Consider the following 25098-nt stretch of genomic DNA (forward strand, 5'->3'; position numbering starts at 1 on the left):
ATGGAAGGGGGTGCGTATGGAGCGGGCAAAGCCGGGGGCGCCTTCGACCCCCACACGCTGGTCCGGCAGCCGCACACCATCCTGCGCGTCGTGTCGTGGGTAAGGACCGCTGGGTGGCCCGGCCAGGCCGGGGGTGGGGTGGCGCCGCGGGCAAGGGCGGCGTGCCCGAGCGGACCCCCGCCGCACCGGAGCCCGGGCCGGGCCGCGGCAGCCGGCGGGGAGCGGTCCTGCGGGCTACCGGTGCCCGCCCCTCTTTCCTTCCAGGGCCCCGGGGGCGGGGGTCTCGACGCTCGCGGGGGGCGTCCGCTGCCGTTCGTGGGGCCCTTGCTTCCCGGTGACCCCAGTTGGTGCGCTTCGCCCCCTCCGTCCCCAGCCATCGCTGTGACCTCCAGGCCGCGGCCCTGCAGCTCGCGGCTCGGGTTGCGCGCGGCCGCCCGGGCGGACCGGCGACCGCGGGGACGGAGTCCGGGTTTCAAGTGGCGTTTTTTGGGTGGTGGATCAGGGCGTGGGACAGCACGCGGGGGTGCACGCCGCGCTGGCGGTGGACGTTCAAGGAGGAGAGGACAGGGAACCCGGTTTTTATGGCTGAGTGCGGACGGTGTGGAGCGATGCGTTGGGAGCCAGACACCTGGCTACCACCCGGAAACGGCCTCTCCTTCCAGCGTGACCTTGGGCTGGAACCCACCCAAGAAATGTTCTCGGGAAACCAGAAGTTAAATTCCGAGGTAGGAGCATCACCTCCTTTCTCAAGCCTCAGTTTCCCGATTTGTAGAGAGGTGGGAGGAGCCTCCTTGAGGCCTCCTTGAGCTGATGAATCCCTGACAGCGCCCCCCCAGCATACACCTGGATGCCTGTGGGGGTTGGGGGCCGGGGGAAAGGTCCCCGCCCCACCGTGAAAAACAGAAGAAAGGCCTTTTCTGGCCCTCCAGCCTGGTGGGGGACAGAATAGGCCAGGTCAGAGGGCTGAGTGGGGTCCGTATTCAGACCTGGGAAGGGGGAGAGGAGGATGGGACTGAGGGTGGGGTTCCCATAGCTCCCGCAGCACCCCAGGGAAAGAAGGCCTGCTGTGGTCTGGGGAGGAGGTGCCTGGGGCTCCTGAGGGTTGGCTAGCCATTGCCCAGACCTCCTCAGGAGAGGGTCTTGCTTCTACAGGCCTGGGGCCGGTTCCTGTTCACCCAGACCAGAAGGTCCTGGACTGGAGGCGCTGGTCAGTGGCATTGTCGGTGACACTGGGGGCTATACCTAAAGCCACCTGTGAAGCCTTGGGTGCTCAAGCTCCCATTTCCTGGGTTTTCAGGGTCATATTAGTTCCTGGTGGAGCTACCTTTTTTTTTTGGTCTAAAACTATTAAAACCTTCTTGTGTCACAGGAAGGGTGGGGGAGCTCTTTGAGGGCAGGGAAGCCCTGTTCTGTTACCCTGCCCTGTTCTGTTAGTCTTTGGGTCCCCAGTGCTGGCACAAGGCCTGGCACCCTTGGCACATCTATGAGGGTTTGTGGCACTGAATTCATTCATCTGTGCCAGCCTCTAGCTCCCCAGAGTCCCGACCGGCCATTGGCAAAGGTAGAGCTCTAGGCGCCACCTGCCTCATCAGGTGGGCTGGCTGTGCGTGTTGCTCCCCTTTGCCGGTTCCTGGGCCACGAGGCTGGGAGCACAGAGCCACTGGCTTTGTGAGGAGGTGTGGGCAGCTTGTCTGCTTGGGTTACTTCTGCCTGTGAAGGCTTCATTTAACAAAGCTTCATTGAGTCTGCTGGGCCCGGAGGGAAGGTGGCATGACTCAGAGGCCACCCTTAGTCCCGCTGCAGAGTGAGCCATGCACCCCCAGACAGAGGTGGTAACAGGAATCAGGGAGACTTCATGGAGAAAATGATGTCAATTTGGGCCTGGAAGGATGAGGAGAGTTTACATATGTGCACATTGGGGTGTGGGGTGGACATTCCAGGCAGGACGAAGAAAAGTAACTTTGATTGAGTACCCATTGTATGCAGGGGCGCTGTCATGATTACCCAGCTAGTTTCCCCCACCAGCCTGTGTCACACTTGAAGAAACTGAGAGGCTCAGAGAAGCCCATGGTTACTGAGTATGCCAGTGGCAGGTGGAGAATTCAAACCCAAATCTTCCTGCACCCACAGCCTCCTGGTCCTGATACCTTTAAATGTAGTTTTTTTTTTCCTAATCAGGAGAATAATATCTGCCAGTTACTGGAAAATATAAAAATCATTTGTGATGGTTGTACAACAGTATAAATATATTTAATATCACTGAACTGTACACTTAAAAATGGTTAAGGTGGTGAATTTTATGTTACATGTATTTTACCACAATAAAGAAAAACTTGGGGCTGGGGAATCATGTGTGATACCACCACTTAGGGAGGGCTGCTGTCTCCTCCTAGTCTTTTTCTTTCTTTCTTTTTAAAAACATTGTTAAAGTTGATTTCTAGAGAGAGAGGAAAGGAGAGGGAGAGAGAGAAACATCGATGTGAGAGCAAAACATCAGTAGGCTGCCTCCTGCACACACCGCACCGGGGATCCAGCCTGCATCCTGGGCATGTGCCCTGGTTGGAGATTGAACCGGCAACCTTTTGGCGCACCAGACAACGCCCAACCAACTGAGCCACACCGGCCAGGGCTCCTTCCAGTCTTTTTCAAAAATTAGTGGTATGCTGAGACATTTTAGCATGTTGGGGGGCACACCCTTCACCCTCATGCTACCTCAGCAAATGGGGATGGGGATGTTAGTGGGTCTGGCAGGTTGGCAATAAGTTTCACCCTCACTGATGAAACCTGAGCTCTAGGGCTAGGCTGCCCAATTCACCCTGAAAGTGCCATGTCCTGAGAGCCCCCCAGTCTCAGACAAACCCAGCCGTTTGGTTACTCTATCCAGGACTCCTCTTGTGCTGCCTAAACTCCTTCCGCAGCCCCGGAGAGGCCCAGCAACATGTAGTGGGGCGGTAATTTTGTAAAATCTAAAAAAAAAAAAATTTTTATATTTTTCTGAAAAAGGGCCCCAAACTATATAAGCTTCAGGGCCTCACCAAACCTGGACCCACCCTGGAACCTGAGCCCTCTGAGCCCCCAGGCCCTTTTGGGGCAGAAGCACGTCCTAGAACAACCCTTGTCTCTCTTGCCTGAGGCTTTCTCAGCTACCCTCTGCCTCTGTGCGCCCCACTCCACACACACCTACCTACCCGTCAGGGTAATTACAGCAAGAACCCAGGAACTGACCACATTGGTAAAGGTGGAGAGCCCTCTTGCAGCTCCTGCCCTGGGCCAAGAGGAGATGGCCGAGTTGGGGCAGTGTCTAGGGCGAACCCAAGCTGCTGCCTCTAACCCAGGGTGGGGGGGAAGATGGGTTTGTGCTGGCAGCGGGCCAGGATATCTGTAGCCACTCCCTGCTCCCGAAGGCACCAGCTGTGCCCACCTTTTGTGCCTTGGTGTCCCCCTTTGATGGAGGAGGCCAGGCTAGGTCAGAAGTGCAACTGCTCCATGACTGCAGCCTGTAATGACTCTTTTCTTTATGTTGGAGCCAAGCAGGACAAGGGGAGTTCCAGCAGGGAACTAACTGATTTAATATAAAGGACCACCTTCTATTTAGAATTAATAGTCTTTTAGAGGGTTGAAATGACCCAGGAGAAAAGAATATTGGTGCTGGTAGATGAGAGGGGTTTTTTTGTTTTGTTTTTTAAAAATATATCTTTATTGATTTCAGAGAGGGGAAGAGAGAGAGAGCGAGAGAGAGAGAAACATCAGTGATGAGAGAGTCATCGATTGGCTCACCCCCCCACTGGGGGTCGAGCCTACAACCCAGGGATGTGCCCTGATGGGGAATTGAACTGCAATGTCCTGGATCCTAGGTCAATGCTCAACTGCTGAGCCATGCCAGCCGAGCGATGAGAGGGTTTTTTAAGTTAATTCTCTGTTTTGGCAAAACAAAACAATGAAATGTATGAAATTTTGCCATTTTCAGGGTTGATCTCTTAAGGGCATTGGCTGTAATACCCAGGATTCTCTAAGTAGGATGTATGTCGTCCCCACCAGGAGACAGAAGCTAGGCTCAGGATGGAGGGAACTTGTCTACTGGCTCAGGGCTCAGACTGTCAGGGTTCTTGTTCAGTACACTCCTCGTGGGTTTCTCTGTCTGGGTCACAGTGGCACCAAAGGGTGGCTCAAGGTGGGAGGCTTTACACCCTCTATTTTTTTTTTTTTTTAATTTTTAAAAAAACATATCTTTATTGATTTCAGAGAGAGGAAAGGAGGGGGAGAGAGAGAGATAGAAACATCAATGATGAGAGAGTCATTGACCAGCTTCCTAGCCCGCAACCCCGACATGTGCCCTGACCGGGAATCGAACCCTGATCTCCTGGATCCTAGATCGATGCTCAACCGCTGAGCCACACCCGGCCGGGCAACACACCCTCTTTTTTATCAGCCCCTTTAACCATCCCAAGTCAACACTGAGTATAAAAGCTGACCTTGCTTTGCAAACACATTAGCTTCAAGCTGAGACCCCTTGTCCCAGCTCCCAATCAGATTGCACACCCTTGTCCTCATACGTCAGAAGGGTGGGTAAAAGGGTCCAGGTGGAGACAGAGCCTCTGGCCAGCTCTGGCCTTCGTTCATTCATTCCACATATACCAAGTCCCTGTCAGTGCCGGCCCATGTGTCCCATCGAGAAGCTCTCAGTCCAGTGAGAACAGAATTGAGTCAACAGGCACCATCCAGGAGGCTTGGGACGCTACAAGGAGATCCAGTGGGGCCTAGCTGCCTCTGCAGGGTGGAGGCATGGAGAGCTTCCAGGAGGAGGTGACTCCTAAGCTGATATAAATAAGTGGGGAGGGGGAACAGTGTGCACAAGGTCTGAGTGGGTTTCAGAAATGAGGGTGGGTTCTTGGGGGCCCCGGGTATGTGAGTGAGAGTGATGAGTCAAAGGCTAGAGGGGCAGGTAGGGGTAGATAGCCCAGGAAGGGCCTCGAGTGACAGGTACACAAGCTGGACTTCATCCGAGGGCCCTGGGGGCCACAGAGAGTGGTTTTAAGCACAGAAGTGGCGTGTTCTGGAAGCTCCCTGTGGCTGCCATGTGGAAGTGTGGCTTGGAGAGGATTCTGAGGCAGGTGTCCTCGCAGGAGATGTGTGGTCTTATCTAGCCTGTCCTGTTCCAGCACCGGTCTCTTCCCTGTCACTTACTCAGAAAGCAAGGTCGATGAAGGCATGTCCAATGCTCCTTTGGCATTTATTGTTGACAGTACTGGAGCCTTTCTCCCCTCTTCGCCTGCCTGTGGCTAAGCCTTGGCTGGTCCATCTCAGGTGTAGGGTGGGGTCAGTGCAAGGGGGTCTTCATGAGATGTTTGCTGATAGGATTCTGCCAGGTTTCTTGACATTTCCAGTGTACAGGGCAGCGCAGGAGCCCAGGGTTCCTGGGAGAGTTTGACATCAAGAGCAGGACCCCCAGAACGGGACCTTGGAAAACCCCAGTCCTCTCTGAGCCCCCCATTACCTCATCTGTGACATGGGATTGCAGTGCCTGGGTGAAGGGCCTGCCATACAATTCACTCCTCCTAGGCACGTGACATCCCAGTCAGAGTGGGTTTTGTGGCCTCCACTTTAGGTGAGAAGCTGAGGCCCAGAGAGTATAACTGGAGTTGCCAGAATGACAGCCCATGCTGACCTTGGGGACACGGCCCCTGCTTCCTGCTTCCGGGAGTCCCCAGCCACAGGTCTGCTTGTGCAAAGCTGTTAGGCTGGCAGGCTGACACGAGCCCGGAGAGAAAGAACAAAGGCTGGGTGAGGGAAGTCGGCGAGGAGTTGAAACCAGGAGGAGGGAGGAAAGGGAGAGGGCAGCGCTGGCGAGGGAGCCACACATCCTACCCACAGAAGAAGCTGCCTGTCCAGGGGACAGAGAGGCAGGGCAGGGTGCTGGGAAGTGCCTAGGGCCACTTTACACCCACATCGACCCTGACTGGCAATGGACTTGAGCAAGACACCATGTTCTCTGGGCCTCAGTTTCCCTGTCTGTCAGATTGGAAAAAGGTAGTCCAGGTTGGGCTGATGGTTCCCAACCTTTCCACACTCAAAGAGCCCCCACTCTTGCTCCTAGTGGATTGTGGGTTGGGAACTTTTGGGTGGGTTGGTTTTTAAAGAAGTGATGTTAAGAACCACTGTCCCCCCATCCCCAGTGCTTTGGGGGGGCCTGCAGCGGGGGGCCTGGGCCCCAGGTCCATGTGTGTGAGCCTTAGCGGTGCCATGGGGCCTGGTAGGGCAGCGGTGCCCTGTGTTTTTGAAGGTGTCTTCCCTCCTGGCATGGACCTTTGCTCAACTCCCCTTTGCGGGGGAGGACAGTGTCAGAGAAGAGGACTTTGGGGATGGGGTAACGGACTGGGACAGCTCTAGGCTCTCAGACCCAGACTGTTCGGAACATCCTCCAGGAACCCCAACAACCCAGCGCTCCTCCAGTAACTCATGAAGGGCCAGAGGACATGACCTATGTCCCCCAGTCTTCAGCACCCTCTGAGTATCCCTAATTGTAAATTGCACTGTGACCAGGACCCTGCTCCTTGGCAGCCCTCTCAGTGGGGGCCGTTGTTTCCCTCATACCCCCCTCTCCTAGAGGTACAGCAGGGCTCCTGGCTCTTGAGGCTGCTTCCAGACCATTCTTCCCCAGCTTTGAATCTCACACCAGTACAGGATTGGCCACTCCCCTGGTGGTTGGCCAGCCTCAGGTCACTTTCTCCCTCGCGATGCCTAGGCTTGGTGGCTGCTCACTCCAGTACCCCAGTGCCACCCCGCCTTCATTCCCGGCCATTATAGTTTCCGCTGCCACGATCCTTCTCACACCTTGGCCCCTCACATTCTTGGCCTGCCTGCCTCACACAGTCTTGTCCTCACCTGCCTCGGCCACTCACCAGGTGTACCTTAGGCCTGGCCTCCCTCCTGTAGCTGCACACACTCAGGTGGCTGCCTCTCCCCACCCCTTCTGTCTTTCCAGCTCTCTCTTCACCTGCCCTGGTACCAGTGGTCCTTGGGCCTGGGCCCTCTGAGCCTTGACCCTCCTGCTGCACGAGCCGCCCTCACCAAGGTGGTCCTCCCTGTCACTAGACCTCCTCTCACCTACTCAGGGACTCGGGTCCAGCGACACTCCCAGCGCCCTTTCTCCCTCCCTCTCCTGCACCCTCAGTTTTCCCTCCCCTCTCTGGCTCTTTCCCTTCATCACCTTACAGATGCGTTACTTCCATCCCCTGGCCCACTCCTCGGGTCCTGCAGATTTGCCTGCGGTCACCATCCCCGGGGTTTCTCCTCCGGTTTCTCTCACAGGCCCCTCGCCAGGCGTCCTCTCCCAGCTCCATCATCCGTGACCTTCGTGTTGCCAAATCCCGTGGCTGATGGTTATTAACGGATCTCTCAGCCGCAGCTGGCAGGCAGTGAGGGTTAGCTGGCCTCCCGTTGGGCCCAACAGCCGCAGGATGCAGACACCCCACCGTCTTCTGCTTGACTTGCTCCTCTGTGTGCGCCGTGTGCTGGGTGCCTGCTCCTCGGTGAGGGTGATGTGGTGGGAAAACCGTTTAAAATACGGAGGTGAGCATAAGACCTAGAGTGAGGGAGCACTCACTGGCTCAGGGATGGGGTGACAATGGAGTTGAGATGAGAGGGGTGGGGACAGCTGGGGGAGAAGGGGGAAGAAGTCCCAGGCAGACAGAAAGGCTGAGAGGTGCAGGGGAGGCTGCCCGGGATCCTGTCTGTTACATCACTGTCACATCCACAGTGCTAGACCATGCCTGGCATCTCGTAAGGACTCCACATGCGGGTGAACTGTGTTGTGAAGTGCACTGCTGTGCCTGCCTCCTTCAACCCACCATCCCTATTCCAGCCTCCCACCCAGCCTTAAAGGCCCAGCTCAAATATTACCTCTCCCTTAAAGCCCTCCAGGATTCCTCCAAGCTTGCTTTGTCCTTCCCCTTCCCTTTTGCTGCATGACTGGCTGTAAGAACTCTCAGAAGCAGAGGACTTTTCCTCCTTGTGTCTTTTCTCTTCTAGAACGTGAGGTAGGGCCCTGGCTGGTGTGGCTCAGTTGGATGAGCATTTTCCTGTGCACCAAAAGGTCAGCAGTTCGATTCCTAGTCAGGGCACACGCCCAGGTTGCGGGTTCAGTCCCCAGTTGGGGTGCATGCTGGAGGCAACCAATCAATGTTTCTATCTCCCTCTCCCTCTCCCTTCCTCTCTCTCTAAAATCAATAAAACATGTTTTTTTCAAAAATAGAATGCAAGTCAGAGCCTGGGACCAGACTATCTCTTGGAAGACCTGGAACTTTCACAAAGAGAGGGAAACAGGGAACAGTGTTAGGCATGTAGGGACTGGCAGGCAGAGGCAGGCACTGAGGTGAGGAAGAGCAGACACCACTGGGTAGCTTACTCTACCCTTCTTCCCAGCTGAGAGACCTCACAGAGCCTCAGTTTCCCACCTGCAAGATGGGGGCACACATGAGGTCCTGCCAGGGGAGGGCTCAGCTGTGTTTAGTTGGTGTTACGTCCCTTTTCCAGGGGTGGCATTGCTCACCACCCCCACTGCTCCTCGCCTCCGAAAGGGCAGAGGTGGCAAGACCTGGGATATAGAATATGGGATGAGCATCTGGATAATTCTGCCACCAAGTGTGAGTTCTCACCCCTCTCTGAGTCTTGGTTTCCCCCTTTTTAGTGAGGCTACTGGCCCCCTTGTCACACAGCCACAGGAGGGTGAAGATAGGGACAGTGTGGAGAGAAGGGGGAGCCTTTATATCACCCCGGCTGAGCCTCAGCACTTTGGGGATAGGGGGCTGCTCATCAGGCCCCTGCCCAGCAGAGATCGTTCCCCACCCCCACCACTGAGAACCGGAGGGGACAGGACAGCTTGTGGGAGGATTACAGCTAAATCCCCAGCAGGTCACGTCTAAGGCTCCAGAACGTGGTGCTCGGGAGGGGAGGAGAGAAGCGACCCCGTGCCCCACCCGCCCGGCCTCAGCCCTGCGGCTCTGCGTGCGGCTCTTCAGGAAGCTGAGTGGCTGCCCAGTGCCAGTCACGCGCCCCTGCCTTGGCTTTAGTCGTTATCCTCACATGACCTTGGGTGGGGACAGGCCCCATTTCCACGAAGGGCAGCCTGACTCATTCCTCAAAAGCATGGCAGCTCCTTTCCTCCTTCAGCCTCTTCCTGGGGCCCAGGAGGCAGGCTGGAGGACCTCGGCGGGGACACTGGCAGGAAGGCAGGTTCAGCTGGACTCAGCAGCCCCCTTGTTCGGGAGGGAGGGAGCTCCCCTGGTCACAGGTGTGCAAATGGGGGCACAAGCCGGGGATGCTGAGGAGAGAAGACTGCTTTCTCCCCATTTCTACGCTGCCTGTGCCTTGATCCTTCTATCAGGCTTGCTGTTTGCTTCCCTCCAAGCCTTTCCTGACCCTCCCTCTGGCTCTGGCTCGGGATGAGATGTACACCCAACAAGTGACCAATAAATAGCAAAAAAAAAAAAAAAAAAGTATATAATGATATTATCAAGAAAATAAATGGAGTTATTGGAGAATATTGTAGATCTGGGAGTCTGGTCTAGAGGGCTCCTCTGAGGAGGTGTCATGCATTGAGATTTAGATGTTGAGAAGGAACCAGTGGGAGCCAGCAGGAAGATCTGGGGAACTGCATATCCCAGGCTGAGGGAACAGCCAAGTGCAAAGGCAGGAAGGAGCTTGGGAGGCAGCCAGAAGAGGAGAGTGGTAGGAAAGGATTCTGAGCCCTAAGTTGGAGGGATTTCACCATGGGAATGTGGGGGTGGATATGTGGGATGGAGCAGGGGCTGGGTGACATGATCTGATTTAGGTTTAAAGAGCTCTTTCCAACTGATATAAAGGGGACAGTGCAGGGGGCAGGAGTGGACACATGGAGAACAGGAAGCTGCTGTCATCGCCTGGCAAGAGGTGATGCTGGCCTGGACCAGCATGGAGGCGTGGAGTGCTTTGAGAGTTATTTGGGGGAGGGTGGAGCCATAGGTCTTACTGCCAGATTGGATGGGACTTGAGGATGAGCCCAGTTTGGGGTCCTAGCAGCTGGGTGGGAGCCAGGGTGAGGGTGGCTTGAGGTCACTGGGAAGCTGGAAGAGACTGGAGGTGAGACCAGTAGCCCAAATAGAGGGATCTCAGAGCCTGCCTAGGGGAGAGACTGGTGAGAGTTGGGGTTACTGCGCTGGAGTCGACTTGGGGGAGATAAGGACACCAGAGAAGAGCCTGTCCTGGGTTAGGCGAGCAACATTGCCTCTGGGAAGCGGGCAGCTCTTGAGACTACAAAGTGGAGAGCCAGTGAGCAGGTCATCTAGCTGTTGCCTGTAGCATGGGGCAAGGACCAGGAACTCCTTCCAGCCATTTGGCTTCGGAACAGATGTCCCTGTGCAGGGTGAGATAGATGGTGCCATTTGGAGCTGGCAGGCCCACAGGGCTATGGGATCCAGCTTTCATCTCTCTACAGCTTCTCTGGGGGAAAACTCAGCATATGCCCGAAGATATTTAAAGCCAGGCCTCTGGGAAGTTCTGGGAGAACAGCAGAGGCCTCTGCACCCCCCATGCTGGCTGGGCCCACCTCGCCCCGGAGCCTGGGTTAGCCCGATGCCCAGTGGTGACCCCACACAGCCTGTGGCTCTGTGTGCACATGGGAGTAAAGTGGGCCTGGCTCCTCCCACACTGTGGGCTGGTGACATGGCGCAGGCCAGCAGGTGACCCCTCCTGGATCTCATGCCGATCCTAGAGCTTGGAACTTGGAATTCACTCCTTCAGAGACTTGGCCTCCATTCAGGATGGGGCTGAGGGGCAGGCCTGGGCAGGAGGCCAACACCCAGACCTCTCTGAGCCTCAGCCTTCCTCTCTATGAAATGGACTAAGTAGGCCTGTTTTGTGGGGGGGTGTTTAGGTTTATTTTATCTTTAGAGGTTTGGGTTAGGGTTAAATGAGATGGCTGTCGTCAGGCACTCCCATTGAGGCAAGGCCCCTGTGGAGGGAGGGTGTGGGCTGTCTCAGGGTGCCATTGGGGAGACAGACCGGTAACAGAGCCTCAAGTAGGAGTGTGTGCAGGGTCAGGGTTGGGGAGAGTGACTGGGAAAGAGCGTGTCCCAGAAGGCGACAGGGAGTCACCAACCCCCATAGGGTTTTGGAGGGTGAGAAGGAGTTTGCTCCTGTTTGAAAGATGAAAAAGGTGGGGAAGGGCATTTGGGGAAGTGGGAACAGCAGGCACAAAATTACTAAACTGTGCCAGCCCCTGCCCCCTGGGATGGCTGAGTGGGGGCGGGAGGGGGGAGGCCAGGGCGGGGTCTGGCAGTTCTCTGTTTCTGTTGGTAGCTGAATCTAATAGTCCAAGATCCTGAATTCTGAAATTCTGAAATTCCTTTCGAGAATTTCTGTTTTTCTGAGATTGACACAGCTCTGCTCCAGGTGCCAACTGGAATCCATTTTTAAAAGACCCAGGATTGGATTATAAAGATGGCAAAAAAAAAGAAAGAAAAAAAGAGCCCTGGCCTGTTTACTTTGGTGGGTTTTTGGTTTTGGATTGTTTGTTTTTTAGCATTTTTCTGTAGTACAAAGGAAGATTGTTTTCTTGTGCCTGCCGGTGACCAGCTGCCCTTCTAGATCCTCCCCAGGTACCCGCCCTGCATCCCCTCCGGCTTCCGCAGACCTGCCTTCGGTCCCTGCAGCAGACCCGCTTGTTAGGATGAGCTCCCCTCGCCTCTGCCGCACAGCGTAGAATTTCGTTGGCTTAATTTCCGGTTACCCTGTGTGCTCTGTGTGCTCCTTGCTGTCCCTGCAGATTGACCGGAGCAGGTCACCCTGGAGGCCACAGGGCGCCCACTTGGATTTAGACTCGGGTTAGAGACTGGATCCACCCTGACCAGGTGTGTGAGCGAGGCAGGTCCCTGGAAACAGCTGTAAAATGGGAATAAGGACGTGGGCCACGTGGAGTTAGTCGAGAGTCACAGAGTGGGTCCCGAGGGATCCCCGTTTATCTTGCCTTGGGCCGTAAGCAGCCGAGGGACAGAAACCGAGGTGCATGCTCTGCCCCTGGGTGCTCCCTCCCACTCGGGGTGGGGAGATGGCAGCTAAGTGGAGAAGTTAAACGGGACTTAAGATCCCGGAGGGAGTTTGGGAGACTGCAAGGGGCTGGCCATGTGCCCTTGGCAACATTTCTTCCCTTCTCCAAGCCTCAGTTTCTCCATCTGTAGACTTGTCAGGCCCAGTCCAGGTGAGGCTCCTGTTCCTGGCCAGGCCTGCAGCCTGCAGAGGACCTGACATGTACACCTCTGTTCCTAACTGTCAACCTCTCTCCAGCCTACTCTGCTCCTCCTCTCTCTCTCTGTAGCAGACCTGGCAGCAGGTTCTGGTGGCTTTACTTTCCAAATACATTCAGCACCCCACCACTTCTCACCACCTCACTGCCCTCACCAGCCCTGCCCCTCATCCCTTGCCTGGGCACTTTCACCTTTGGCCCTAGTCTTTTTTTCTCCATCTCAGCCAGGGTGATCCTTTTTAAACCTGTCAGAGCAAGTTACTTGCCTGCTCTTGAGCCCGAAGTGGCTCCTGAATTCCCCCTGCCCCTGAAGGCACTGGGGGCCAACCCCTGCCTACTTCACTGACTATGCTCCAGCTACACTGGCCTGCTACAGCCAAGCTTATTCGTGCCCCAGGGCCTTTGCACTTGTACTTGCTTCTCTTTGGAATATTGGTCTTCTACTCAAAGGTCACTTCATCAGAGAGGCCCCCCCCCAGTTCGTCTCCTCTTGCCCTGCTTTATGCTTTTTCAGGACTTACCTACATATTTGTCAGCCTAGCATTTGTCTCCCTTGGTGAGAACAGGGACCTTGCCACCTCCTCAGCCTCTTGTACAGGGCCTGGCACATACTAGGTGCTCAGGAAATATTGTCAAATGAATGAACAACTGGTGACAAGCCCCAGTTCTCTGGCCTCCAGGATGTGACCTCCCAGGCCCCGGATGCAGGAGACCCTGTGGGTACAAAGCAGTCAGGTCAGATAGCACATGCCCAGCAGAGGCGTCACCTGGCAGCTCACTCCACCTCCAGGAACATAAACAGAAAAGTTAGTTCCAGCTCAGGACCTGTGGGTGGAAACCAGCTTCCGGAGAAGGTGGGGGAGCAGGTGGTTGGTGGGAAGTGTAGGGAGGCAAGGCCTTGACCACCACCCCTAGAAGCTTGGATTGTATCCAGAAGGCAGTGGGGAACCACTTACATGACCTTTGTGCCACATGGGGGCAGGGAGAGGGGTGTCTGCAATCCACAGAGCCAGATCTTGTCACCCTCCCCTGTAACTTCTCACTGCATTTAAATTCAGTGTCCCCACTGTGACCTACCAGGCCTTGTCCCTCCTCCCCTTCGTACCTCTCCAGTCCCAGCTCCCTGGTCACACTCTGACCATGCTCCTCCTCCCATGTTTGGGCTCTACCCTTTCTGTTTCTCTGCCTGAAACACGCAGGGCTGGCTCCTTCCCAGCTCAGCTCAGAAACCACTGCCTCAGGTACCATTCCCTGACCACCTCCCTCCTCTGCCAGAGGACCCTGGGGTGGAGAGGAGGGCTGGGGGCCCCGGGCGCCCCGGGGCCTGAGGGCAGATAGCAGGGAGCTAGTGTGAAGCCTCCGCCTTCTGCTCCTTACCCTCTTGGGGACACATGGGGACACATGATCTCCAGCACTTTCCTCCTGCTTCTCTCCCCCAGGGGGGCCCCATGTTAATGGTTCCTCTTCTGCTGTCCTCAGAGGGCTTGTGCCTTCTTTCTTTTCCTCAAATCTCCTCTGTTGTTCTCTCAGAAGGGGGTCCACCCTTGTTCCCACCTCGGGCAGCAGCCCTCAGGGATTGTGTCTGTCAGGAAGTGCTTTGAAGTCAGGACTTCTTGTCTCTCCCCTCCTGTGTCCCTGAGCACGAGACTTGGCACTCCAGTCACACTGCCTGATCCAGTCACACTGCATGGTCCAGTCACACTGCATGATCCAGTCTCAGTACCCTGCAGGATCCAGTCACACTGTGGGATCCAGTCCACCGTGGGATCCAGTCATACTACAGGATCCAGTCTCACTGCCAGATCCAGTCCGCTGCGGGATTCAGTCACACTACCGGATCGAGTGACACTGTCTGATCCAGTCATACTGCCTGATCCAATCACACGGGTGCTTACTTGCTGACCTCTCAGGTCTTAGGAAAGACCATTCCTTCAGGACCCACCTCCTGAGGCTGAGAGCTTGGTCAGGTGGGAAAGAGCACAGGAGACCTGAGTGTCAGGAGACCTGGGTTCAAGTTCAGCCTGTACTGCTTACAACAGTGTCACCTCTTTCTGAACCGCAGTTTTTTAATCTATAAATTAGGGGCAGTGCAAATTGCCCTCCATGTCACAGAGCAGAGCTGTGAGCCAGGATGACTGCATGGGGCTTAAGGACTGGGTTGTGTACCTTCCCAAATCAGGACTGGCAGACGTGTGGCTCACAGCCCACCTCTGTGCTGTGGCTGAACCAGGACACAGCCCCACAATCCTTTCCCCTTTTTCTAGTTGCAGAAAAACTCAAATAACATACAGTAAACCATTTTAAAGTGTACAGCTCAGCCCTAGCTGGTTTTGCTCTGTGGTTAGAGCATCGGCCCTCGGACTGAAGGGTCCCGGGTTTGATTCCGGCCAAGGGCATGTATCTCAGTTGCAGGCTCAATCCCGGACCCTGGTCTGGGCGCATGTGAGAGGCAACCAATCGATGTGTCTCTCTCACCGATGTTTCTCTCTCTCTCTCCCTTCCACCCTCTCTGAAAAGCAGTGGAAAAAATACCCTCGGGTGAGGATTAAAAAAAATAATAAAATAAAATGTACAGTTCAGTGGCATTTAGTGCATTTACAGCGTTGCATAACCACTACCTCTCTGTAGTGTCGAAACTTTCTCCTCGCCCCATGAAATACCCTGTACCGTATTAAGTAATTACCCCCCCCCCCCTCCGGAGCCTGGTAACCTCTAGTCCGCTTTCTGTCTCTGTTATGGATATAGTACATAAAAGAGAGCATATAATATTGATTTCTTGTGTCTGGCTTCCTTCACTTGTTTTAAGGTTCATTTGTTTGTGGCACGTATCAGAACTGTGGTCCTCTTTATGGCTGAATAATACCCTATTGCATGGATGTGCTGTCACTTGCTTCTCCATTCATCCATTGGACATTTGGGTCAGAATCCTCTGAATACAGGGAGTCATGAACCAGTGGTCTGCACTCCTTCAGGAAAAATTGTCAAATCAACCCGCCCCTTAAATGTAGACTTATTTGTTTTTTATGTATTACAACCACACTAATATATTCAGTACATTATAAAAACCCATGTAAAGTGTAGACATCTTAAAAAGATTAAAAAAAAAATACTGCTGCTCATATTTTTTCACACACCTGCCCCGGAGTCACTATGTGTCAGCTGAGTATGAAACTATGTCTGGCTTATATTGAAGTTGTAGTTTTTTGTACAACAATTGGAAATCAAAGAGAAAGTGGAAAGCGCACAATAAAAATCCCTCCGGCCGAGGCTCTGCCTTCTTGAATGTGTGTCCGCGGCTCTGGGCCTCCACATCCTCACACAGTTTCAGGGCCCGTGAGAGGCAGGAGGAAAAAGCATGAACTTTAGAGTTAGGTCCCTGGGTTTGAAGCCAGCTCTGCCACTGACCAAACATCACTGTGTGGCACTGGGCACATTTACCAATACCTGCGTCTTAACGGCCTCATCTGCAAAATGCCAGTGATACTGATTTTGTATCAATTAGCTATTGCTGCATAACAAATTGCCCTAAAATGTAGTGGCTTAAAACAACAAACATTTGTTATCTCACGGTTTCTGTGGTCAGGAATCTGCTTAGCTAGGTGCCACTGCCTCAGGGTCTGCCACAGGCTATAATTGCGGTGTCAGCCAGGGCTGAGGGCTCATCTGATGGCTGAGGGTGGATCCATTTTCAAGTTCACTTACGTGATGCTGTCAGGACTTGCTTCTTTGTGGGCTGTTGGACTGAGGGGTTCAGGTCCCTTATGACTGTTGACCAGAGGCATCGCTCAGTTCCTTGCCAGGTAGGCCTCTCCGTGAGGCAGCTCAAAACATGGCAGCTGCTTCCATCAGAGTGAGCAGGCAAGAGGGGCCAAGAGCCAGAGTCTGTAACTTCCTTACAGAAGTGATATCCCATCACTCTTTGCCATATTCTGTAGCAAATCACTAGGCCCAGCCCACAGTCCAGGGTGTGAATACCAGGAGGTCATGGGGCCACCTTAGTTGGCTGCCAACTGAACTGAAATAGACCTTTTGGGGGCATTAAATGAGGTACCACGTGTAATTCTCTCAGGGTGGTGCAGGTGGCCCAGTAATTGGCAGGATTGTGCCTGGTGTTATTTTTTTCATTCATCATTCCTTCTACTTGTCAGGGCCTGGACAACAGGGAAGGGTGGTACCAAGGACAGAAGGGTGGAGCCTGAGACCCCAGAACAGCCCATGGCTCTGTGGCTGGAAGGGGTGGGTACACAAGATGGGGGTAGAGGCTTAGCAGATTCCCTGCCCAGGAGGGCATGAGACCACTGGTTCTGGGAGGCTGGGTCTAGTCCTAGAGGAACCCTGGTGTCGGTGAAAGAAGACCTCTCAGGACCTGGCTGGCAGGGGGTGACCCTCTGTAGAGAGGGTCCTCAGTGCCTGGGCCTGAGGATAGAAGCAGTTGACCCTGCCCTGTGCTGTGTGACCCCAAGCAAGTTGCCCTCTCTCTCTGGGCCTCCCTCTGAAATGCCTGCTATTTGGGGTGATGAGGGCTCACAGAAAGGCAGGCAGCAAGCTGAGAGGTGTTGGTGGGCAACCCCACCATACCGGGCTGGTACTGTGTGGGGCCTGCCTGGGCCTCATGCCTTCCCCTGCCCCTCCCTGCCCTCTTCAGGTGTTCTCCATCGTGGTGTTTGGCTCCATCGTGAACGAGGGCTACCTCAACACCCCCGCGGAGGGCGAGGAGTTCTGCATCTACAACCGCAACCCCAACGCCTGCAGCTACGGCGTGACCGTGGGCGTGCTCGCCTTTATCACCTGCCTGCTCTACCTGGCCCTGGACGTCTACTTCCCGCAGATCAGCAGCGTGAAGGACCGCAAGAAGGCTGTCCTATCCGACATCGGTGTCTCGGGTGAGCCCCCTGCCCCAGAGGGCACCCCCTCCTCACAGCAGCGTCTGCAGAGGGTTGTCCCAGGCCTGGGCCTGTTAATCCTCACACACACCTATGAAGCAGGCAGGTGAAGGGACAGGCTTGGGGTCACATGGCTGGGAACAGGGAAGGGTGGGACCAGTGCTGGCCTGCAACCCCAGCATAGCCACAGCTCCGTGGCAGGGAGGGGAGGGGAGTGCAGCATCCAGGGGAGCCCTCTCCATTTGGTGGCCACCTCCCTGGTGGGCCCCCTGAGAACTAACCAGCCTGGTGACTGAAGGCCCTGGGGAGGGTCAGACCCTGGAGCTGGGAGCCTAGGTAACCTGATGCCCTTGCCCTTCAGAAACAGCCTTGGCAGAGATGCCCTGACCTCCATCCCATGAGTTTGAAGAATCTGACTCAGGGAGTCTTAGGTTAAGACTCAGTAAGACTTCGCCTCACTAGCCTAAGGCCATGGTTTAGGGTCTGTGGCAGGGACCTCCCCCCATTTCCAGGCTTGGGACACTCAGGATGAGCCTGGCAGCAAGGTCTAGGGTCTCTTAGTCTTGAAGGAACTAGAACAAAATTAATGGTTCTCAAACTGTGTTCCACAGAGCCCCAGGGTTCCGCAGCAGTGCCTCTGGGAGGGTCTGGGCTCTAGATACCCATCCACTGGGCACATGTATGCTCTGAGCAGCTCTAGGCCTCTCTGGATAGACCCTGGGCACTGCAAGTCTTGTTACTGCAGGGCTCCCACTGCAGAGCTCCCCAGACCTTGGCTCCCAAAGTGCCCCTTGCTGACCTCAGGGACTTTGTGAGGCTGCAAGCACATTCGAGGCTGAGGCTTAGACCCGCTGGGGTTGAGCCAGATTCTTGTCATAGTCCCCTCAACTTCCCCCTGCCCAGTTCTTTGGGAGGTTGCAGTTGGAGGTCGGGGGGGTCGGGGCACTCCTCCAGAAAGCTGCAGGCCTCGGGGTGGACGGCTGGCCAGTCAAGGACAGTTGGGAAATCTATGTTTGGCTGAGGTCAGAGAAAGGCTGGCCCAGGCTGATTGATTTTCTTTCTGTCTGTCCCTCCCTCTCTCCCTCCCCTCCTCCCTCCACTTCCCCCACCACCCCTGGCTCTCCCTGGGCCTTGGCTGGCTCCTTTCCGTGATCTCTCTCTGGCTGTACATCTGCTGACCTCTCTGCTCTCACCTCACCTTCCCTGTGCTCCCCTCTCTGCCCCCCTCTGGGGCTTGGGGAGTGAGGGAGATGAGCTCTTGAACCTCTCCCTGGTCCCCTTTCCTCCCAACTTGCCCCCTCTCCCCACACGTGGACCATTCTGCCTGGCCCTGGTGGACGCACCAGCCTTCTGGGCCTTCCTCTGGTTTGTGGGCTTCTGCTACCTGGCCAACCAGTGGCAGGTCTCCAAGCCCAAGGACAACCCACTTAACGAGGGGACGGACGCGGCCCGGGCCGCCATCGCCTTCTCCTTCTTCTCCATCTTCACGTGGGTGAGTACACCGCCCGCCCAGCCGCCTCTGGCTCCGGGGCTGTGGCCTTCGCACAGCCGGGGACTCCACCCTGCTCCTGTCCTCCATGCCCACGGCGGGGCTGCCCCCGAGGAAGCGGACTGTTGCCATTGCCAGAGAGGACAGTCACGTAGTGATGGCGGACCCTTGCTTGGTGCAGGGCGCCCACCACCGTAGCTGGGTGGCAGGTATTCTCTCTCCACTCTGACAGGTGAGAACGCGGAGGCCACCTGGGCTGATGAGGCTTTGAGGTCTTAGGCTGGGCAGGAGCCCAGGCCTAGCAATCAGGAGACCTGGGCCACACCTTGAAGCTGCCTCTAATTTTCCAGGCCTCTGTCTTCCCATCTATAAAATCGGGTATCAAAAACTTAGCTGCCCACCTGGCAGGCAAGACGTGAGCAGGTGTGGGCAGGCCAGGTGGCACTCCGTATCTGTCCTAAAGGGCACCCTCTCCTCCCCCCTGTTCTGAAGCAGGAATGCGGACCTGCAGAGGCCAGGTCTTCCATTTTCCAGAGAAGCCAGAAGTATGAATTTTTATGTGAAATCTGATCTTTATGTGTTAGCAATTTATTCACGTTAAAAAAAAATATACCATGTGGATCAAGGAGAGCGTGTCTCTGTGCCGGGCTGGCCAGAGAGCAGCTCTTTGTGGGCTATGAACCCAGTGGTCTTGAGCACCCACCAGCGGGACAGCAAGACTGCGCCTGGAATTGAGGCTTCAGGTCATCCCAGTTTATCCCTTCTCTCCTCATCTCCCTCCTGCAGATACCTGGAGTCACACCGACTCTCCTCCCAAGAGCTTTCCCTCTGCTGCCACAACCCCCTCTTCCAGGCCTTCGAGCAGCCCTTGGCCTAGCCTTCTGCAAGGGGGCGCCCCTGTGCCCCCACCTCCTGGGTCTGCCCCAGGGAGACTTCTTTCTCTTTTGGAGGGCCCCTGAATATCCATTTTCTTGTGGAACTCCTCGCCCTAATACAATATTGGGAGCTAGAGTTTGGAAGAGACCTGCGGTTCAGGGCCAGCAGGCCAGCCATGGTCCCTCCACATCTCTGTGTCCTCAGGATGGGGGGAAAAACCAGGTGGCCCCAGGGTATCTCAGACCAGTGAAGGTCTCCTGGAAGTGGGGCCCGTCCAGTCCTACAGGGAGGAGTTTGGGAGCAGCAAGCCCTGAGATGGGGTGGGGCTCACAGAGAAGGAGTAGGTAATTGGACACTAGGACTTTCACAGAGGAGGGCTATAGGTGCCCCCCCGCCCCCCGCCCACTGAAGCCTGCCTCCCTGCTGGCACCTCTGCGCTTCCTAGCTCTTCCCTGCTGGCCTCACCCCTGCTCTCTCCTGGCAGAGCCTGACTGCAGCCCTGGCCGTGCGCAGATTCAAGGACCTTACCTTCCAGGAGGAATACAACACGCTGTTCCCCGCCTCGGCACAGCCGTAGGCCTGCCCGGCTTCCAGGGGCAGGGAGCCCTGTGTCCTCCCCCATGGCGAGGATGTGGGGGCAGCCCACTGCCTGGAACGGCCAGGATGCCAGGGCATCCAGGGCAGCAGAGGGCTGGCTTGAGAGGCCAGTTAAGACCTGCCACTTAGTCATTGCCTCTTTTGTTCATTCTTCATGTGTTCATTCATTCAGTAAACATTTATTGAGCAGCTGATTTGTGCCTAGTGATGAATCAGACAGGGTCCCTGGCCCCAGCAGCCCATAGGCTGGGAAGGGAGGACAGACAAATGAAATCTCCCTCAAATGGACTTCCATGGGCCGTTAGAGGGCTGGAGGGGGCTCCACATGTGGGCTTCGGGGTGCTGAGCCATGGACACCGTGTGAGATCCTGTCCCACGGCTGGGGAAGGAAGGCTCATTTTATAGTCCCAATGGAGGCTCGCTGCCAAGGGAGGCCTGGCCGAGGACATCAGAGGACTCCTGGCCTGGCCCTGCTCTCGTGCTGTGTGACCCTGGGCAAACCCCTGCACCTCTCTGAGCCTCAGTCTAATTCCCTGGATTGAGGAGTGATAATGGACCAACCTCTCGGCTATTATATGGATGAGACAAAGGCTGGCACAGAGATGCTCAATAAATGTAGGCTCTTTTGTTCTTTCATTTATTCACTCATTCATTATTCACTCATTCATTTACTTGCTCATTCATTTACTCCCTCATTCATTATTCGCTCATTCATTTACTTGATCATTCATTTACTCATTTTGTCCAAGGAGTCAGGGACACTTCCACAATCTCGACTTTGGGGTGAGTCTCACGTGGCGAGTCCTTGTTCTTCCAAAGGACTTTCGCCTCCAGTTCAGCACGGGTTCCCTCCTTGGGGCCCTCAACTGCCTGGGCAGGAACCCACCTTCCCCTCCACTCTCTGCAGGAGTTGAGGTGGTAATGGAGCACAGGCAGGCCCCAGAGCAGAGCACACAGAGCAAGCTTCCTGACACTGGAGGCATACAAATACAGGCTGCTTACGGCACGTGGAGAGTCTCGAGGAGGGGCTCAAGAGAATACCTGATCTGAAGAAGCAGGGCAGGTGGACCACCAGGTTCCTGGGCTCTGAGCAGAGCTCCCAGCCTCCCCTCTGCACCCCAGTCCAGCAGGGGCCCATGTCCCCCCTTTGCTCCTTGAGCTGGATGCTAAGGGAGGCCTTGACTCAGTGAGGGCAGAGGAGAACCCACAGTCCACACTAGGTGCCTGTAGTCAGAGGCCCCTCCCTGCAAGGGTCCTCGGGGGTCATCTGCTCCAGACCTCTGTCTTCCTGCAGGACACCAGCCTGGACAGTAGACCCTAGATAGATCCAGGATCTCCGGGAGATCCAGGTCTGCAGATGTTTCTCTCAGGGACTCATTCATTCCCCATGTGCTCTTGTGGGCTTGCTGATGACTTGGGGTGCTGAAGACCAGGCCGCTACCCCAGGGGCGCCTTTTCCTTCCCTGCTTCTCCAGGCTCCTGCATCTGAACCTCCAGCAGCCAGGATCTCATACCAACATAGCAGAAGATACAAGAGGGCCCCACCTGATTTCCTCAGCCAGCTCCTTTAGGCCCGCCTTCCCCAGGCCCCTGGCACTTTGCTCTAAACAGCCACTTCCCAGGAAGGGCTGCCCCTCAGAACTTTCTCTGTTGACACAGATTGGAAGTTACTGCCTAGTCACTGGGCTTCTGGAACTTTCTGGAATTAAACACCAGACCTGATGGCCCTTTTGAGTTCCTGGTTGATTTGGTGCCTTGTCAGGGGGCTAATCAAAGGGAAGGAGGTGGGGAGGGCCCTGGTCTAGGGAGGTCTGGGTTCTGGCACTAACTCTGCCTTGAGGTCTCCCTTCCCTAGGCCTCAGTCTTTCCAGCTCAAAAACAGATATGTAGGGCATTAGCATGTTTCCATCACGAACAGTTTACCTGGATTGGAGAGATCTCTGGAGAGCTTTCAATGTAAACCTGTAAACTATTTGTATAGTGACATTTAACTTACTCCCTAGCTTGGTGCAGTCATTGTCGTTGTCCTTAATAACAATATAGTTGCTTTCACCAAAAAAGCATTTCCCAACTATACATGGATGCTGGAGACAAGAGTTTTCCAACTGAAAAAAAAGGCTTCAGTGGTCAGATAAGGTTGGTGAATGTGTCTTGTAGTTTCCCCCTTGGGGATCCCAGCATACATTAAATGGTCAAGGCTCTGACAAGTCCTGTGGTCCTGAAACTTGTCTCACTCTGTTTAACTCAGTTTCCCAAACTTGTTAGACCAAGTTGTTTGAGTTAGAATTAGATTCAGCAGCAAATGACAGAAACCGCAAGTAACCGTTGTTTAAACAAAGTCCAAGTCTGGGAAGACAGTCCAAGGCTGGCATAGTGGCTCCAGAAGTCTAGTGACTCAGGCCTCTTTCATCCCTACGGTTTGGCTCCTGGAGCTCATGGTCCATCATAGCAACTAGAGCTCCAGCTATCACATCTGTGTTCTAAGCATCAGGTGAAAGGGTGAACAAAGAACTTGGGGTGATCTATTGGACAGAACTTAGTTACATGACTGCATCTTGAGCTGCAAGAGAAACAACAGTTTTAGGAGATGACAACAGTTCTCTGTCCCACCAAGAGACTTTCTTTTCCCCATTCCACACAACACTGCTGAGAGCAGTTTGAAAAGAAAGTGGGCCTTTGGGGCCACTTTAACATTCCAGTGTGGAGACTAGAATTTTTGGTGGCCCAGAGTGACTTCTGGGTTGGTGACATGGGGCAGGTGACTTCTGAAGCTCTTTCTGGCTGGACGATGTGGTTCTGGGCCTCTCAAGGGCTGGCTGCAAGGACCCCTTTCCTCCCCACCAGTCAGCTTGGTTTGTCTTTGGTGCTTTGAGGATATTTAACCCTCTGTTGCCTGTGTCTGGTGAACTAACCGCCACTAACCCGGTGCTCTTGTCTGTCTCTCCCCTAACCATCCCCTCCCACCTGTCCTTGGCCCACCGGCCCTCGTCCCCAGGCAGGCCAGGCTGTGCTGGCCTTCCAGCGGTACCAGATTGGCGCCGACTCGGCCCTCTTCTCCCAGGACTACATGGACCCCAGCCAGGACTCCAGCATGCCTTACGCCCCCTACGTGGAGCCCAGCGCCGGGCCAGATCCTACCGGCATGGGTGGCACCTACCAGCAGCCAGCCAACGCCTTCGACACCGAGCCCCAGGGCTACCAGTCGCAGGGCTACTGAGCCGCCGTGACCACCTCCTCCTCCCCCCCTTTCCCCGCCTGCCCCAGCCCTAACTGCCCCCTGCCCCCTCCCTCCACACCCGGCCCTCTGCTCCCTCCCAGGCTGCCCTGCCCAGCACTTCATCAGCCTCCCAGCTGTTCCACTGAGGCCCAGGGCAGCTCCGGGTGGGACAGGGCAGTAAGGAGTTCCGTTCCGGGGGGATGTCTACCTGTGTGTGCAAGTGTGTCCAGCAGGAGCCTCGGGTGTTTGCATTCATTCATTATGTCATCAAGCATTCATTGAGCACCTACTGTGAGTTTAGCCCACACTTGGCATGGGTGTAAAAGAGAAATGGTCTTTGGGAAGGGGGAAGACAGGTGTGGAGGAGGCCCTGTTGGTGCCAGAGGTAGAATGGTGGGAAAGACAGATGGGTGATGCTGGGAAGGTTTGTCTGCAGGGTAATTGAACACCTGCAGGACCCTGGGGGGGCTGTCACCTGCCAGGAGTGACACAACAGCCCTGCTAGGAGTGTTGCAGCTGTCTCCATTTTATGGTAGTGGAAACTGAGGCCTGGAGAAGTCACGGTCACTAGTCCAGGGTCACTCAGGCAGCCAGTGATGGAGGTGGGGCCAAGCCTAGGCTGCCTGACTACAGAGCACTGCTGTCCCCTTTCCCTGCTTTCCCCCTTCCCCCAGCCTGGGGCTCCACTGCTTGGTGCTCCCATTATTCTGGGAGGCCTTGGGAATCTCAGCCCATAAGACACCCTGATTCTGCTGCAGGCTAAGGGCCTTTTCTGCCCTACTGTTCCTCGCCTGGACAGCCGTGCCCCTAGGCCCTCTCCCCACATCCCCACTGGCCCCTCCCAAGGTGGGAGGTCCCCTGCATTCCACTGTGTGTCCCACTAGGAACTCAGCACCTTTTTTGTGACCTCCCAAAGGACTGATCACTGTCCTTGCCGCTAGGACAGGCTCACTACGACCCTGCCCACAGTTGGGGGTAAGGAGGCCCAGAGGGGGAGCAGCTGGCCCAAGGTCACAGTGGGTGAGTGGCAGAGCTGGGCTTGCTGCCTGGGTTTCTTGGCCGCAGCCGCCCAGCAGGTGTCTCAATTCCTTGCCCTTGTGACCTCCCAGGAAACAACTGGTCTGGCACATTGTCTCATCTTTCTTTCCTCTGGGGTCAGCCAGGGGGCTAGGGGCTCTGATCGCCAAAAGAATGGAGGGTCCTTCCCTGGCCTTCCAGAAGGCCCACCGAGGGGCAGTCTCCTGTGGGAGGCTGAGTAGAGAGGACAAGGACTGTGGACGCTGCATGCCATCCTGCATGGCCTGCATTGGCTGCTGAGGTACAGACTGTGCCAAGATAACTGTTGAGGGCCCCTGGTGCATGGTAGGCTCCAGGAGGCCACAGGCTGTAGAGGAGAGGGTAGCAGGTGTCCCCAAGATACAAGGAAGATTGAGGAGAGTGTTGCACAAGGTGCACTCGGCTGAGCCTTAAGGGACAGGGAGGCCTTGAACAGTGGAGAGAGGTGTGGACCCAGTGCCTCAGGGAGCAGGCAAGGGGACTGGGTCGCCAAGGTGCTGGGTGTTCTTACCACTAACACCCCATTCCCACACACAACCCGAAGAGGCAGGTATTATTCACAGTTATGGGGCACCTGTGCTGGGGATCAGGAGCTGACAGTCCAGGTGAGCGCTAAGGCTACAACTGGACCAGGGTGCACGATGGGCTGAGGCTCCCCAGGAGGGTCCCGAGGATGGAGGAATCAGCACAGTGGTGAGGGAGG

At 55.4% G+C, this 25098-nt stretch overlaps 1 protein-coding gene across 3 annotated transcripts; it reads left to right on the top strand.

The window, feature by feature from the left end:
- Window positions 1-23356, top strand: SYNGR1 (synaptogyrin 1). Of its 3 annotated transcripts, none has more exons than XM_087814929.1 (4): window positions 1-99; window positions 16923-17160; window positions 18507-18652; window positions 23118-23356. In XM_087814929.1, the coding sequence occupies exons 1-4, from the start codon at window positions 1-3 to the stop codon at window positions 23337-23339; spliced, it is 705 nt and encodes a 234-aa protein (XP_087671055.1). In that variant the 3' UTR covers window positions 23340-23356. The 3 variants fall into 3 exon arrangements, with proteins under 3 accessions (XP_087671055.1, XP_087671056.1, XP_087671057.1); XM_087814930.1 differs by lacking the exon at window positions 23118-23356 and adding an exon at window positions 21598-23069; XM_087814931.1 differs by lacking the exon at window positions 23118-23356 and adding an exon at window positions 20010-20300.
- Window positions 23357-25098: the final 1742 nt, after the last annotated feature.

The sequence above is a fragment of the Miniopterus natalensis genome, chromosome 2 (assembly GCF_054644295.1).
Source record: "Miniopterus natalensis isolate mMinNat1 chromosome 2, mMinNat1.hap1, whole genome shotgun sequence".
Classification (NCBI taxonomy): domain Eukaryota; kingdom Metazoa; phylum Chordata; class Mammalia; order Chiroptera; family Miniopteridae; genus Miniopterus; species Miniopterus natalensis.